The 16,627-nt window shown below is 43.8% G+C and overlaps 1 protein-coding gene across 1 annotated transcript in view; it reads right to left on the bottom strand.

The window, feature by feature from the left end:
* The window catches only part of KCNJ6 (potassium inwardly rectifying channel subfamily J member 6), a 390,033-nt gene that overhangs the window by 266,212 nt on the left and 107,194 nt on the right, over positions 1-16,627 (bottom strand). The window contains exon 2 of the mRNA XM_049874841.1: positions 6,238-6,289. Coding sequence (XP_049730798.1) covers positions 6,238-6,262 — 25 coding nt within the window. The 5' untranslated portion in view covers positions 6,263-6,289. The remainder of the gene's footprint in view (positions 1-6,237; positions 6,290-16,627) is intronic.

Genomic DNA, 16,627 nt, shown 5'->3' on the forward strand with positions numbered 1-16,627 from the left:
GACCTTCTCCTGCTCAAGTCTGCATCACAGGGATTTTCTGCCCACTGACGTCCAGTTGCATCCTCCATTGGGAGCCTGGATGTCAAGGGAGAGGTCAAGGTATTTTTCTTTCCAGTCCTTGGCCTCAGTATAAATTTCTGCTTCTCTTGTGTGGCTCCAATATCCACCAGCCAGGTCAGCTGTCAACTCCAGTGCTGTGTCATCCCTCCATCCCTCTGGCCTGGGGTGGCGGTGGTCTTGGGCCACTGGTAACAGATGAATGGCTTCCCTGTGCCCCAGTTTGGCCTCTTGGTTCTCACAGCACACAGCTTCCTCCCTCTGTCTTCTGGTTAGCACTGACCTACATATCCCCTTCCAAGCACAGGGCAGAATTGTGGTCCCCTCCCCCTTGGAAGTTAGGTGTGCCCATTGCCTCGATTTGGCTAATGGAAGGAGAGTGGAAGTGATAGGAGTCACCTCAGGTGGAATTTTAAGATTCAATATGCCATGTCCCCTTCCCCACCTGGCAATGAACGTGGAAACTCAGGTTGAGGAGGGGGCCGGGTTCCTGGTATGATCCCAGTGCGCATAGCTGACCAGTGTTGACGAGTGGTGTGAAGGAGGAATAGACATGTATATACATGTGTGTACATGTGTGTGTGCATGCATGTGTCTCATGTACATGCGTGCATACATGTGCCTGTGCACACATGTCTTTGCTAAGCCACAAAGATATTTTTGGTTACTGCAGCATGAATTTGAGTCAGATGCTGATATTCTCACACACCTCCATGTTATGGATTGAATTGTGTTCCCCAAAAAGATATGTTGAAGTCCTAACTCCTAGTACCCGTTAACATGACCTCGTTTGGAAATAGGGTCTTTGAAGATGCTATCAGTTAGGTCAACATGAGGTCATCATACTGGAGTAGGGCGGGTCCTAATCCCATCTGAGTGGTGTCCTTACAACAGAGAAGAGACACAGACACACACGGAAGGAGGCCTTGTGAAGACGGGGCAGAGATTGGAGTGATGCTGTCACAGCCAAAGGGGACACCCTGCCAACACCCTGAATTTGGACTTCTGGCCACCAGAACAGTGAGATAAATTGGTTGCTAAGCCACCCAGTTTGTGGTAATCTGTTATGGCAGCTCTAGGAAGCTAATGCCCATTGACATTGAGGCAATTCCAATCATGGGACCCCACGTGCATCAGAGTAGAACTGTGCCCCACAGGGTTTTCAAAGGCTGATTTTTTGAAAGTAGATCACCAGGCCTTTCTTCTGAGGTGCCTCTGGGTGGACTTGAACCTCCCACTTTTCAGTTTGCAAATGAGCATGTTAACTGTTTACCTCACCCAGGAACTCCAGGACACTTATACAGGTGCCTTTATGATGTGTGCCCCTTGGAGGTCTGTGAGGTACTGGCCTGGATCCAAGGGGCAGCTGGGCAGTGGTAGCCTGTGAGGAGCTGTTAGTTTCCTGCTTCCTTCCCCACAAAACAATGCCCAGGGCAGTGGGTGCAGGGATCTTATTTCTTGTCTTTCCACGCCTTAACACAATGCTGGGGTTATAATAGCCACTCCACAATGGAGGGGATAAATGATTAAAAACCACTCTGCTTTCATCCAGCTCCTTTAATGTGTAGTGATTGTAATTGGTTCTCTCTTCATTTCATTTGACTCTAGACATTTTCAAGTCTGTACTAAATTTGAGCCATTTCTTTAATTGTAGGAGCAATTCCTATGTCCATGCAGAGAGTCAGGACCTCTGAACACCTCCCAAAGCAGGTCTTTGGCTGCTGGACTGTGAAAGGGAACATGGCCCCCTCCCCTCTCTCTGGCTAAGAAAAGACTCAGCCCTGTAGCAACGCGAATAAACCTTGTTTTATTGGAAAAGGATCATTAGCTTCCCCCCTCTTATGGACTGAATTGTGTCCCCCCCCAAAACATATGTTGAAATTCTAACCCCTGTACCGATGGATATAATTATGTCTGGAAATAAGGGTTTTCTTTGTTATGTTAATGAGGCCATGCTAGAGTAAGGTGGGTCCTAAACCTAACCACTTCTGAATTATACAAAACCCACTGCCACTGAGTTGATTCCGACTCATAGGGACCCTATAGGACAGGGTAGAACTGCTGCATAGGGTTTTCTAGGCTGTAAATCTTTACAAAAGCAGACTGTCACATTTTTCTCTTGCAGAATGTCTGGTGGGTTCAAACTGACAACCTTTCCGTTAGCAGCCGAGCACTTAACCATTGCACCACCAGGGCTCCTAAGGAGCAGAATAGACACAGACAAACAACAGGCAGACATAAGGGGAAGACAGACACCATCTGACCACGATGGAGACAGATGCATCTACAGGCCCGGGAATGCCAAGGACCGCCGCCAGGTACTAGAAGCTGAAATGGACAAAGAAGGGCCTTGCCCGAGAGCCATGCCCTGAATTCCAGCTTCTAATCTCCTGAACTGTAAGAAAATATATTTCTGTTCTACAAGAGCCACCACTCGTGTTATTTCTGTTACAGAAGCAGCACTAGGTAACGAAGACATCTCCTAACTCTTCTCTTTGCCATGCAAGCATGCTATGGTTGTGATGTGGAGGTGGACCTGCGGGAGGGGAGGGCCTGAGCAGAACCACTCACCAGGAAAATTGGGAGAGATAGGTGGCTGACAAAGGAAAAGCTTGCGCCACAGGTGCCCAAGAGAGGCTTGGGGAGACGGTGGCTGAGAACAACTGGAGGTCACCTCCTCGCCTAAGATGGAAAGTGGGCCTTGGGGGGCTGCCTGCAGCTCAGGTGACCACAGCTGCTGATGCAGCGATGCACTGAAGAAGGGTGACTGATGCACAGCACAGAATGGGGTGGAAGCTCCAGGGACTCCCACAACACAGCAAGTGGGGGTACCCCAGGAAGGGAATCCACAACCTGGAGAAGGTGTCGGAGCCAAGTCTCCCCACCTGTCCCACCCTTGCAACTACACCTTCACACACAGCCCAGATCTTTGATTATAATCCAATTATAATCCAATCTCACCATGTAGAAACATGGGTGAGACCCCTGTGCTGGATTTGCCATGTTCCCAGGAGTTCTGGGGTGTTGGGCTAATCTAGCAGCTGGCAATGACCAAGGAAGCTAGTTACTTAGAGAGACTTACGGAAAGAGAGCCTACAAAGGTGTTCCATGCAGAACATGATTCCAGAACCCCCAGGCTGTTTGCACACCTCCGGACACCTGCAGGAGTCCCTGGGTGCTGCAAACGATTAATGTGCTCGGCTGCCAACAGAAGAGTTGGAGGTTTGAGTCCATCCAGAGGTGCCTTGGAAGCAAGGACTGGTGATGATCTATTTAGGAAAAATCAGCCCTTGGAAACCCTGCTCTGATACACATAGGGTCTCCAGGAGTCAGAGTTGACCCCAACGCAACCGGTAACTGGGCGCCCGCCAATTTGCCGTTGGCTCACCGAGGTTAGTGCCTGGGGACAGAGCTGACCACCGCCACCATCACAGGGGTGGGGGTGGGGGGAAGTGGGGTCAGTATCCCTGTTGGGTCATCGCATACTTATTTGTAGCAGGGTTCAGAGTCCCCATTGGGGTCAGGCTTTCAGATAGTAGGTGAGGTAGTGCTGGTCACTGTGGCCAACCTCAGAAAAACTTCCTCCAATGTGGGTTTTCTGGTTGCCTGTCTGGAACAGGGTTTCTGGTGGTCTAAGTGTGAAAATATCCATTTCAGAGATATAAACAGAGATTAAAGTGGCAGAGGGTAGTGGAGAAAACTTGACAGCCCTCAGAAGGCTGGAAGTCCACAGCTGGGAAATGGGCATGAGTTGTTGCTGGCTACTGTTGAGTCATCTCTGACTAGTGGTGACCCCACGTACAACAGAACGAAGCGTTGCCTGGTCCTGCGCCATCTTCATGATAGTTGGCATGTTTGAGTGCATTGCTGAGGCTATTGTGTAGTGCCTTCCGGCCTAGGGGGCTCATCTTCCAGCACTATATCTGACAGTATTCTGTGGTGATCCACAGGGTTCTCAATGGCTAACTTTCAGAAGTAGATCACCAGGCTTTTCTTCCTACTCTGTCTTAGTCTAGAAGCTTCACTGACACCCATCCACCATGGGTAACCCTGCTGGTCCGTGAAATACTGGTGGCATAGCTTCCAGTATCGCAGCAACATGCAAGCCACCACAGTGTGACAAACTGGCAGACAGGTGGAAGGGACATGAGTAGTTTGCTGATTTTTAGACCCTATTGATCCTCTCTCTGTCAATACCTCTCCTGCCGCCTTTCCATCTCTTCCTCCACATCTATTTTATTCCTTTTCTTCTTTTTTCCTTCCTTTCTTTCTTTTTTATTCTTTTTCATGCCCCCTCCCCATTTCAATAATGTGGCATAAAAATATTTTAAAGTAATATCTTGTATTTATTAAATAATAAAGTTGCTTTTAATTAAACACTAAGAAATCTGTTCGCATTTTTACGTCTCTTGCTTATAAATGACTGAAGTTGATTTGGGGTGCGAGGATGGATTAACAGCACTCAGCCCCTTCTCTAGGAAGAAGCACCCCTCACCCCTGCTCTAGAAGAGGAAGAAACACGCTCAGCAAAACCCTGTTGCCATGTTGCTACTAGTCCCACGGCGACATGAGGAGGTTCCTATCTGGTTTTAATTAAACGTAGAGATGTCCAAGTGACCAGATGGTTTCTGCTTGGCAGGAATTCTAATCCTGTAGTCAATGCTACAATAAACGTTTCATTAAAGTAATTAATAAAATACAATATACAACTACATATTTATTTTACATTAAAAAAAATTCACCATCAAGTCCATTCCAACTCATGGTGACCCAGAGTAGAATGGCTCCATGGGGTTTTCAAGGTTGTGACCTTTCAGAAGCAGATTGCCAGGCCTTACTTTCCAAGTGCCTTTGGATGAGTTCCAACCACAGACCTTTCAATTCGTAGTTGATGGCTTGACCATTCGCGCCACCCAGGGACTACCATTGTTTTACATAGGTCACGGAAAATATACAGAACTTCAAGAAAATCATAAGTGATTATGTAAGAAGAATACATCAGTAGCCTAAGTAAAGCCTTAACATGCAATTACTACACAATAAAGTTGATGGGAGCATCGAATCCGTGGCCGAGGAGAAAAGAGACATAAACAGAGCCCCCAGACACTGAGGACACAGTGCTCTGAGTGGGCTTCCAGAGTCAGCTAACACTTTCCTTGTTAAACTGCCAAGCAGAAACCATCTGGGTTTGTTTTTTTGGTTCCTTGGTGGTGGTGGTGGCGGCGGCGGCGGCGGGGTGGGGGTGGGAGGATATTCGGGGATAAAGGTTCCTTGACTGTTCATGCTACAGGGGAACACTTGTGTTTTAATAGTCTCATGCTTTGAGGGATAGTAGAAGCAGGCAGCAGGACACAGTTAATGTGGGCAAGACAAATGGTTAATTTTGCAGGTGAGTTTAATAAGGCGTTCAAGGCCCTAATGATAATGGAGAAGTGTTTACGAGCCTTCCTTGTAACCCAAAATATAAGCTCTACCACCAAGAGCACCAAGAGCAATATATATTTTCAAGGAGAACTCTGCACTCTGTTTATTTCATATCCACATGGCCCTTAATATTTAAACTTCAACACAGGAAATGGCATTTCTCATTTGCAGGAGGATTTAGTATAATGAATTCCCCTTTCCTCTCAAGAAATGCTTTGCGTCTCCTGTTTATTTACCTGAGGAGCTTAGAGCATTGGAACACAGATATATTCAAATGCCAAACCATTACAAGCCACTTACACCCCAAGTTTTTCAATAGTTCAATAGTTCTGTCTGAAACGTTGGAACTACACTGGAAAGCTTTATAGTGATTCCTCATTTTTTCCTTCTCTTTAGATCATTCAGTCCATGGCACAGCTGCACATAAAACCTCTGTCGACTTTGACTAAAAGTCAGATCGAGATTATTGTGGGTCCTGATCCCCATTGCAGTGTGCTATCCATAGAATCCATTTTGACTCTTCAACTCCATCCTTTGAGAAACAACTTCAGCAGAGAATTTTAACCCATACAGGTGCATTTTGCATAAGGAATAATGCACATTAATATGATGCAATGTATGTTCAATAGACCTGGCTCATCGCAAGAGAGAACGAGAAGGTCAAATCGACCAATCAGAAGTGGATGTAGTTTTTGCATGATTTTTGTGTTTCTACATTCAAAACCAAAAATAAGGAATAAATTTCAAGTTACTCACTCATGGACTCTGTCAGCTTGGCCATTGTTGGGGTTTCTTCTTTGTGCTTTTCCTGGAGGTGAGAAGAAAAGATAATTGTGTATAAAACTAATCTTAGATTTGCCTTGGTAAAATGGTTGGTTACGGCTACGTCTTTCTTCTCTAGGTCAGAATTTGGCCATCAAAGATTAAATGAATTAAAAAAAAAAGTTACATTATAGCTATATTATCAGGAAGTCACTGAAAAGAGATTTTTTTAGGACATTAAAAAACTTCCCATTGCTCTTGAAAATGCATGCCTGTCACACTGATCTCGATACATACAATTGGTGATGCATGACCAGTTTTCAAACCCTCTTTTGATACTGGATTTTTGACAGCTAAATGCCAATCTTTTGCTCTTGGTTTCCCCCCTGTTGAAGTTCTTTGGTATTCTGGGAGCTGATATTTTTGTAGTCATTTGTTTCTTTTTCCTAAAAACTAAACAGATTTTGTACGTCTTTGTCTTAATTTTTTTTGGGTTCCTGGAATCTTTTGAAAGTCATTACTTTCAATGGGTTTTTAACCTTATCTATTTTGGGCTAAAAACATTTTGTTTCAGCCCAGATATAGGTTATAACCCACTGAGTTTGAGAGCTGGGATGATACATACAGAAATTGACTGTCCTAATTAAAAAATGACTTTGAGGCAATTAAGAATGGTCATCTCTACCGAAAAATTCTCTTGAATTTCTTTGAGTTTCTGTAATTTCCTTTCTAACATGTTTAGTAACTGAAATACTGACCACTGTTATTTTGCTTTTTTTTGTAGCCTTATTATTTTTTCTGATTCTTAAACTAACACACGCTCATTATTTAAAAACTTTAGAAAATATTGAAAACTTATAAATCAGATAATATAATTCTTTTATAATGGCAGCTCCAGAGAACCACTGTTACATTTTGGTGAACACTTTTCTATACCTATTTCTCTACCTGTGAACATGTACAGATATGGAGGTAATGATCCAATTTTTATTAATGTAAACATCTATACTTGTTGTTGTGGGCTGCCACTGAGTCATCCCCCAAGCATGGCAACTCCATACACAATAGGATCAAACCATTATGATCCACAGGGTTTTTCACTGGCTGATTTTTCAGAAGTAGATTACCAGTCCTTTCTTCCTAGTTTGTCTTAGTCTGGAAGTTCCACTGAAGGCAGTTCAGCACCATAGCAACACGCAAGCCTCCACTGACAGATGGGTGGTGGCAGTGCTTGGGGGGCATTGGCTGGGTATAGAACTCAGGTCTCCTACATGGAAAGTAAGAGTTCTACCACGGAATCATCACTGCCCCCTAAATATCTATACTATACATACCATTTTGTAAACTGCTCTTTCACTTAACACCATATCACATTCTATGTCAGTAAAGAATGTATCGTTATTTTTAATGAACACATAGCTTTCGTCATAACCATACCGTAATTTCCTTAATCAAGTCCCACTTATTTACAATATCCCATTATTCCATAAAACACTGAGATGCACATATCTTGAACTCAACATTTTTAGGCACTTGTCCCATCACTTATATTAAGGATAAATTCTAAGGTTTGCTATGACTTGGATGAAAAGTATGAATATTAAACATTTTGACACATATTGCTCAACTGTCCTACAAAGGTTGTATCTGACAGTGTATAAAACTGTTCCTTTCCTTAACATTCTTGCCAACTTGCCAATGGTATTAGCACTTCCCCCCCATCTTTGTTAAACTGATAGGCAAAAGATGGTATCTTGTTAGTTTATGCTGCTGTATTTCTTCTTCTGACCTTTTGTTTATCAACAACCATAGGGTTCCTTCACATTTAATCACTGCATTATTTACTCTTAGCTTCCTATTGCAGTGCTCTGGCTCCACTGGTGCCAACATTTCAGTCCTTAGAAGTGAAGGATCACACTTATTCTTCCCATGGCCTTCGTAGAGTGCTGAGCCCATCACAGCTGCTTGGCTAGTACTTCAGTCGATGATGTATCACTGTTTGGGTGTTGAAGTTGTTCACTGCCATCAAGTTGGCCCCCAACTCATGGTGAGCCCAAGGATAAGAGAACAAAACGTTGACTCATGCCCATAATTGGTCAGTTGCGGATTGGACCGTTGTGATCCATAGCGTTTTCACTGGCTGATTTTCAGAAATAGATCACCAGGCCTTTCTTCCTAGCCCATCTCAGTCTGGAAGCTCCACTGAAACCTACCTGTTCAGCATCATGGCAACACACAAGCCTCCACTGACAGTTGGGTGGTGGCTATGCATGAGGTGCACTGGCTGGTAATGAAACACGAGCGTATAGGCAGTTGCTTAAAGACCAGTCTCTATGTATTCGGTCATGACAATTCACAAATAAAAGCAACTCCATGAGAAGAATGCAGTGAAATTTGCCCCAAACCAGTCCTTGGACTGCAGGAGCTTCGTTCTGTCTCTGCTTGCTTTGGGTTGACCCTCAGCTCCACCCCTTAGCCTGGCTTTGCTGGCTTTGTCCCTTCACCTTACACACTCTCCTGGGCCTGTGACTTGCTCTCCCTTCACTCTCTGGGTCTGTATGTCTATCAGTCCCCTCACCAATTGGTCACTGACCTCGTCACCTCTGACCACCCTAGTGGTGAGAACCCCTCAAAGTGAAGGCATCCAGGTTCCAGGCATTGTATCCTTGCAAAGACCTGTCCAGTTTGCCCATCTTCTTATGTGTAAGCCTACTTTATCTCACGTGACCCAAGAACCCTGCTACCTTTTGTATCCCTACCTTGTTGATAGGTAGCCCTTGCAGCTATTTTTATTCTGAGTTGTTCGATATACTGTTGTTGTTACTTGCCATCAGGTCGGCTCCAACTCATGGGGACTTTATGTATGACAAAATGAAATGTTGCCCAGTCTTGGGCCATCTTCATGATCCTTGGTGTGTTTGAGTTCCTTGTTGCAGCTATTGAGTCAATCCATTTCGTTGAGGGTTCCCTCATTTTCACTGACCCACTGCTTTACCAACCATGATGTCCTTTCTACTGATTGGTCTCAGAAATCAATTACTGTCTCTATCATCATTTTTCTCTTTCTTATAGTTAAATTGAATCTTCTGACACCGAGGAAGGGAGGACCCTTAAAAATCCTAAATTTAGCTCCCTTAGTTTGACTTATCTATATTATAACGTCTGGTGGAAATGATGACATATGTTTCTGTGTAAGTAGTTTCGTTATTCTATGTGATGTCTTTAAACTCCTTATGTCCTTTCTTCACGATCAGAAAGTTTATATTTGCGATTACAAGGAGTATATATCTGTAAAGCATTCACATTCCAGTCTTGATCTCAAACAAATTCTTGTCTTTGTTCTAAAGCCAAGAGTTTCTTCCAAAGTAAATTTCCTGGTTGTCAGATTTATATAACTGGGAAGGGATTTAGATTTATAACATATTGAAACTGGAAGAGATTCTTTTAGCCATTTTCAAGTCCAACCCTATAGTGATAATTGTTGGCAAAACTGAAGCCCAAGGGATGAGTGTTATGTGCCAGGAAAGGAATTTAGACCAAGCTGGTCTCTTCTCATCATTACTCACCTCCACTCTCCCTGAAACCTCGAGGTTTACCACACATGGGCATGTTTAGGTAACAATCCCAGTGCTGTGTTGGAGTTCCCCAGATTTGCCTTTTCTGTGTTTTCTCTCCAAGCAGGCTCATCTACAATCATGTCTCTAATTTCTACAAATGGCTGGTCATTCCCAAAATGTATCTCTAGCCCTGACCTCTCCATTGAACTCTTGCTGTCTACTGGCAGCACTACCCGAACATCCAATGAACACCCCAAGCCCACATGTTCAAGTCTAGTCTCTTTACTGCTCACCCACTTTGCACCTACCACCCTTTAGCCCTCACTCTTGGCCTCCTCTTTCATTCTTATCTTTGGTTTATGGAGTCATCATCCACACTGTGCCTAAGCCAGAGGTGAGACATCACCCCGTCTCCTCTTTCTTCCTCACCCATGCTATTTACCAAATCCTAAAAGTTCACTACCACCCATCTGTCAGTTTGTCATACTTAGGTGGCTTGTGTGTTGCTTGATGCTGGAAGCTATGCCACCGGTATTTCAATTACCCATGGTGGATAGGTTTCAGCAAAGCTTTCAGACTTAGACTAGGAAGAAAATCCTGGTGATCTACTTCTGAAAATTAGCCAATGAAAATCCTGTGGATCACAACAGACTTTTGCCTGGTATGTCTTAGTTATGTAGTGCTGCTATAATAGAAATACCAGAAGTGGATGGCTTTAACAAACAGAAGTTTATTCTCTCACAGTCCAGTAAGCTAGAAATCCAAATTCAAGGGTGCCAGCTCTAGGGGAATTCTTTCTCACTCTGTCAACTCTGGAGGAAGGTCCTTGTCATCAATCTTCCTGGTCTAGGAGTTTCTCTGTGCAGGAACCTCGCGTCTAAAGGACATGCTCTGCTCCTGGTGCTGGTTCCTTGGTGGTATGAGGTCCCCATGTCTCTCTGCTTGCTTCTCTCTTTTATATCTCAAAAGAGATTGGCTTAAGACACAATCCAATTTTGTAAATCTCATCAACATAACTGCTGAAAATCCATCTCATTAACATCATAGTGATAGGATTTACAAAACATAGGAAAATCACGCTGAATGACAAAATAGTGGACTATCATACAATACTGGGGATCATGGCCTAGCCAAATTGATATATGTATTTTTGGGGGACACAATTCAATCCATGACAGATATGTTGCTGGAAGATGAGCACCCCAGGTGTGAAGGCACTCAAAATACACAGTGGTGGGATTAATGAACTCGAGCATACCAATGATTATGAAGATGGCTCAGGGCCAGGCAATATTTCATTCTGTTATGCATGGGGTTGCCATGAGTCAGAGCCAACTCAGTGTCAACTAACAACAACAAAGGTTTTACCTATCTTAAACCTGACCTCTCCCAGTTATTGGCTATCCTCCCTTAAGGGCACTGTGATCATTTCCTCCACTTGCCTTTGGTCTCACTTGATCCACTGATTTGTCTTGAAGCATCCCTGGGAGATCTATCCAAAATAAAAACCTGACTGAGGCACCCCTGCTTGAAATCCTCCAGTCCTTTCTAGCAAGTACACAAGCATCATCTTTAGCCAGGATTGGTAGTCCTGATGGTTCTGTCTTTTCCACTCACGCCCTATTTACAGATCCCTGCAATCCAGGGCTGTCGGATACCTTCCTGCCTTGCCAAGCCCTATTCCCTCTGCCTGTTGTTGTTAGCTGCTGTCGAACTGGCCCCGACTCATGTGGTCCCATGCACAATGTAAGGAAATGCTGCCCAGTCCTGCATTGCCCCCGTGATCAGTTACAGATCGGACCATTGTGATCCATAGGGTTTTGGTTGGCTGATTTTCAGAAGTAGATTGCCAGGCCTTTCCTCCTAGTCTGTGTTAGTCTGGAAGCTCCACTGAAAACTATTCAGCATCATAGCATCATACAAGCTTCCACTGATAGATGGGTGATGGCACTGTTGAAGTGCACTGTTCAGAAGTTGAACCCAGTACTACTGCAGGAAAGATACGAATTCCACCACTGAACCACTAATGTCCCCTCCCCCCTCTGCCTAGACACCCCAAATTCTATTTCCTCCTCATTCTTGTCATATTCACCCCTAAGAACTCCACTGGGAAACCATCTAATCTCTGCAGTTTCCCCGGCTCTTCCTGACCCTCTTTCCTGACTTTTATTTCTAAGGATGTTCATGCTCAAATGTGTACATGTATCCAATTACAAAATTTGTTATGGAGGAGATGGACTCTGGGACCTTCTGAAAAGTAAAGAGTTCCACCCTCCATCAGCCTCCTCTGAAGGCTCCTGCCAGCTCAACCATGGTGGCTGGGAAGCAGAGCATGGTGAACCAGAAGACTGGGGCACTGCAAAGCCCTCTGATATGGGGCAGGTCATTTTACCAGCCAGTTTTCTGGTCTGCTCATTTCAGATGTGGTTTGTTGTTTCCTGAGGTGCATCCCAGAGGTAGTCAGCTACCTGAAGAGGACACCTGAGAGTATGGCCAGTGGTGATATTTTAAGGTGAGAAAAGGACAGATAGGTGTTAGTGTACTTCTGTGAAAGAAATGTCTTTCCTCAGAAAGCCAAGGGTTTTCATTTTTTGAGGCCACCATTTGTCTTCTCCTTTTAAAACAAAATGAATGCAGGATACATGATTCTTAGGGAGTTGGAAAAAAGTTTTGGTATGAAAATTCATTATTCTTCTTTACTATGTCTTTGCTGCCTGCATATCCTTATTATTTTGAGAGCAAGGAGCCTGGAAGCGTGGGTCTAGAAGGCTGTTTGTCCCGGCTTTACCTCCTTCTTAGCCATCAAAAATTTTTTTTGTAATTAAATTTAATTTTTTGATCCATGGGTTGCTATCAGTTAGAATTGACTCTACGGCAATGGGTTCGGTTTGGTTCGGTTTAATGTTTGTATGTAGTTTAAAAAATCAAAGAGTTTAGGAATTCGTAATGACGAATAGCAACCCCTTCTCTTAAGTTCTATGGGGCAGTTCTACTCTGCCCTATAGGGTCACTACGAGTTGGAATTGACTCGATGGCAATAGGTTTTGGGTTTGAGTTTCTTGAGTTCTTCTCCTGGAGGCAACTACTTTCAATAATCAAAGCTTTTTTTTTTCCCTTGGTATTTACCTCCATATTTCTAAATAATATGTGTACACTGGTGAGTTTTCCATTTATCGTTTTTATACATTCTCTCTTTTTTTGCTGCTTGTTAATTAACCTCTGAGAGCCTTAGTTTTCCCATCTGTGAAGTGGGGATATATAGTATTGCTCTTTAACTTACAGGCTAGTTTTGAGGAACAAACGAGACAATATGTATAAGTGCCCTCAAGTTGTGTTTGTCATCCTTATTCCCTTTGGCTACTTTGTGGGGGCCAAGGGTTAGAGCCTGTTCCTGCTACTGGAAGACAAGTATTGACCTTTAGCACCTGTGCCAAAGAAAACAAAGCTATCTCCCTGAAGCTAACAAGAGCCAAGACAGCCTGCCTCCAAAGAACTGCTGATCATGAGTGTCAACAACTGGTGTCCACGCACCAGGCACTCCACTTGCCAACATCCTCCACTAGAACACAAAATTCTAGAAGCTTGCCATGCTGCTTAAAAAGCTGGGTTCTTTTGTTCTAGGAGGTACTCCAGTTAGAATTTATTGTCGTGCATTTAATGGAATAACAGAAACATTTAACGTTTGAGGACTCACGATGACATATTTGAGCAAAACATGTCCACAGATGCAGGAAAAAGTCTTAAATGCCTTGTTAAAATTATACCAGATACCTTGGGTAGAGTATTGACCCTCAGGGGGTAATAGGCATTTAGTTTTCTTTTTGTCTGACTTTGTCTTCTCTCTACCACACCGGGGAATATAACTAAGGGCTCAGCAGTTTGCCCGTGTGTGTGTGATCTCTACCTATCCATTTGTTTCAGCTGAAGAGAGCTGAGCCTTTCTAGCATACCCCACCTGTATATATTTCCCTCAGATTGTCTGAAATGATAGAAGTACAGGTATTTAAAAACAAAAATTGTTGTAAAAATATAAAGAACACATTTGCCAATTCAACATTTTTCATATGTACAATTGAATAAAACCAATTTCATAAATCATATTGTGTAACCATCAGAATATCCGTTGCCAAATTTTCCTTCCCCATGAACAACTCAATGCCACCTGAGCAATGACTCCCTTTCTCTGTCCCTCCCACCCCTGGTAACAATTATTAAACTCTAATCTCTATACCTTTGTCTATTCTAGGTATTTGATATCAGTGAGATCATACAATATTTGTCTTTTTGTAACTTACTTTGCTCAGCATAATGTTTTCAAGGTTCATCCATGTTATGGCATGTATCCGGACTTCATTTCTCTTTATGGCTGAGTAGTATTCCATTGTACGGATACACATTTTATTTATCCATGTATCTGTTGACAGACATTTGGGTTGTTTCCCCTTTTTGGCTGTTGTGAATAGTGCTGTAATGAACACTGGTGTACATATGTCAGTTGGATCACTGCTTTCTAGTGACAGAGATGTTTTTTCATTATTTCATTCCAGATTGTTTGGTGCTAACCAGTTGCCATTGGATTCTAACTCACGGTGACCCCCTGTGTGTCAGAGGAGGCCTGTACCCTGTAGGGTTTTCAATGGTTGTGATCTTCTGGAGGCAAACTTTTCTTCTGAGATGCCTCTGGGTGTGTTCGAACTGCCAATCTTTCAGCTGGTAGTTAAGCACTTAACTGCTTGCCCCACCCAGGGACTCCTGTGATGAGTGTTTGTAATGAGAGCAATCACAAGTGAGTCTGGCTCTAGCTGAAAGATAAGGCTAAGACACTGTACATGAGAGAGTCAGGGGATCACGAATGCAAAGCTTTTAGCAAGGGTGGAAGGCACTTGCAGCTGCTGCTTGGGCTGCCTAGACACCCAGGGCAGAAGTCGGGTCTGCCCGATTCCTACTACCAAGAAAAAAACCAAAACAAACTTGTTGCCATCGATTCGTTCCAACTCATAGCAACCCTACAGGACAGAGTAGAACTGCCCCACAGGATTTCCAAGGAGCACCTGGTGGATTCAAACTGTCGACCCTTTGGTTAGCAGCCAAACACTTAACCACTGTTCACCAGGGCTCCTCCTACCCAGAAGGAGGCTTTTAAGGAGGAGGGGGAATTTTGTGTCTGATAGATTTCACATCAGTCACATCTGCATCTTGAATATTTTTATCTCTCTAAAATGTGTGCATGTATTCATCAGAAAGCTGTGATTTTTTTTTTTCAAGTTACAATCATTCGAAGGAACATTTATGGAATGTGGGAAATGGTAATGCCATTTTATAAGCATGCATCTGCAACTGGACCTCGTGTCCAGGTGAAAGCAGGGGCCTCTTGTCTCATACCTTGTCCTCTGGGTTCTCTACAAATGTCCCGGCTGGGACCTCATCCACTCCCTCCCTCTCCCTCTTTCCTGACAGGGACGCAATGGCAGGTCACTTGAGGGTTGATTTAAATGGAGAATGCCACAGCCTCAGATGCCGACCAGGTAAGTGTTCTTATAATATGATATTTTTATTGCCTTGTCGCCACCTGTCTGTCAGTCTGTCCTACTGTGGTGGCTTGTGAGTTGCTGTGATGCTGGAAGCTACGCCACCAGTATTTCAAATACCAGCAGGGTCACCCACCGTGGACAGGTTTCAGCAGAGCTTTCAGACTAAGACAGACTAGGAAGAAAGGCCTGGAGACCTACTGAAAATTAGCCAGTGAAAACCCTACGGATCCTAACAGAACATTGTCCAACATAGTGCTGGAAGATAAGCCCCCTAGGATGGAAGGCACTCAAAATACACAGTGGCTGCAACAACGGACTTGAGCGTACCAACAATCTGAAGATGGCGCAGGACCAGAAAATATTTCCTTCTTTTGTGCATGGGGCCACATGAGTCAGTCGCCTTGATGGCAACTAGCAACAACAAGCATATTGCCTTGAGTTGCTGCTGAAAAACATAGACCAGAAAAGTTTAGAACCACTAATTAACTTTTTATCTAATGAAAAATTAATGTAAATGAGTGATCAGAATCAAAGAAGGGTCTGGGGAAGTAAAAATACTAATCCCTATTGTTTACTTTACGTTTATTCAGTCTTGGAGCTGTACTAAGTGCTTTACTGCATTACCCCATTTTATTTTCACAATGACCAAGTGACTGTCCCCAGTTCTCAGATGGTGAAATTGAGGCACAGAGAGGTTCAGCAGATTTCCCAGATCCCATAGCTGGTAAGGAGCAGAGTTGAGCATCAAACTCAAGATGTCTTCCTCTAGCATCTGTATTCTTCATCCTTGAGCAGTGGTGCCTCCCCAAAAACTGGCGAGCGGGCCTGGGAAGGAGGCTGTCAGAGCTAAAGCCACCATGAGAATTCAGGACTAAGGTCCTTCTTGGGGTCGTTTGTTGCTTAAACATCCCCACCTTCCTCCTTTGCTCCACAGTCAAGCTTTTGTCAAAAGTGCTTTCTGATGGCCATCTTTACTTTCTCCTCTCCTCATTCTGTGGCCATATGAATTTTCTCATTATTGTTGCCATCTGCTGTCTTCATCAAAGGCCATCAGTGATCTTGGCTGGGAGCAGCCCAATGGACCTTGCACAGACTTTATCTTCCATGACAACTTTGTCACACCGGACACTATTGACCTCACTACGTTCTTGAGACTCTGTCCTTTCAGCTCTTGGGCAACTCCTCTCCCTAGCTCCTTGGTAGGTTTTTCTCAAAACAAACAAAAAAAATTCAAACCAGTCGCAGTGGCGTCTATTCAACTTATGGCAATCCATGTGTGTCAGAGTAAAACCTATT

This window comes from Elephas maximus, chromosome 2, assembly GCF_024166365.1.
Source record: "Elephas maximus indicus isolate mEleMax1 chromosome 2, mEleMax1 primary haplotype, whole genome shotgun sequence".
Lineage (NCBI taxonomy): Eukaryota > Metazoa > Chordata > Mammalia > Proboscidea > Elephantidae > Elephas > Elephas maximus.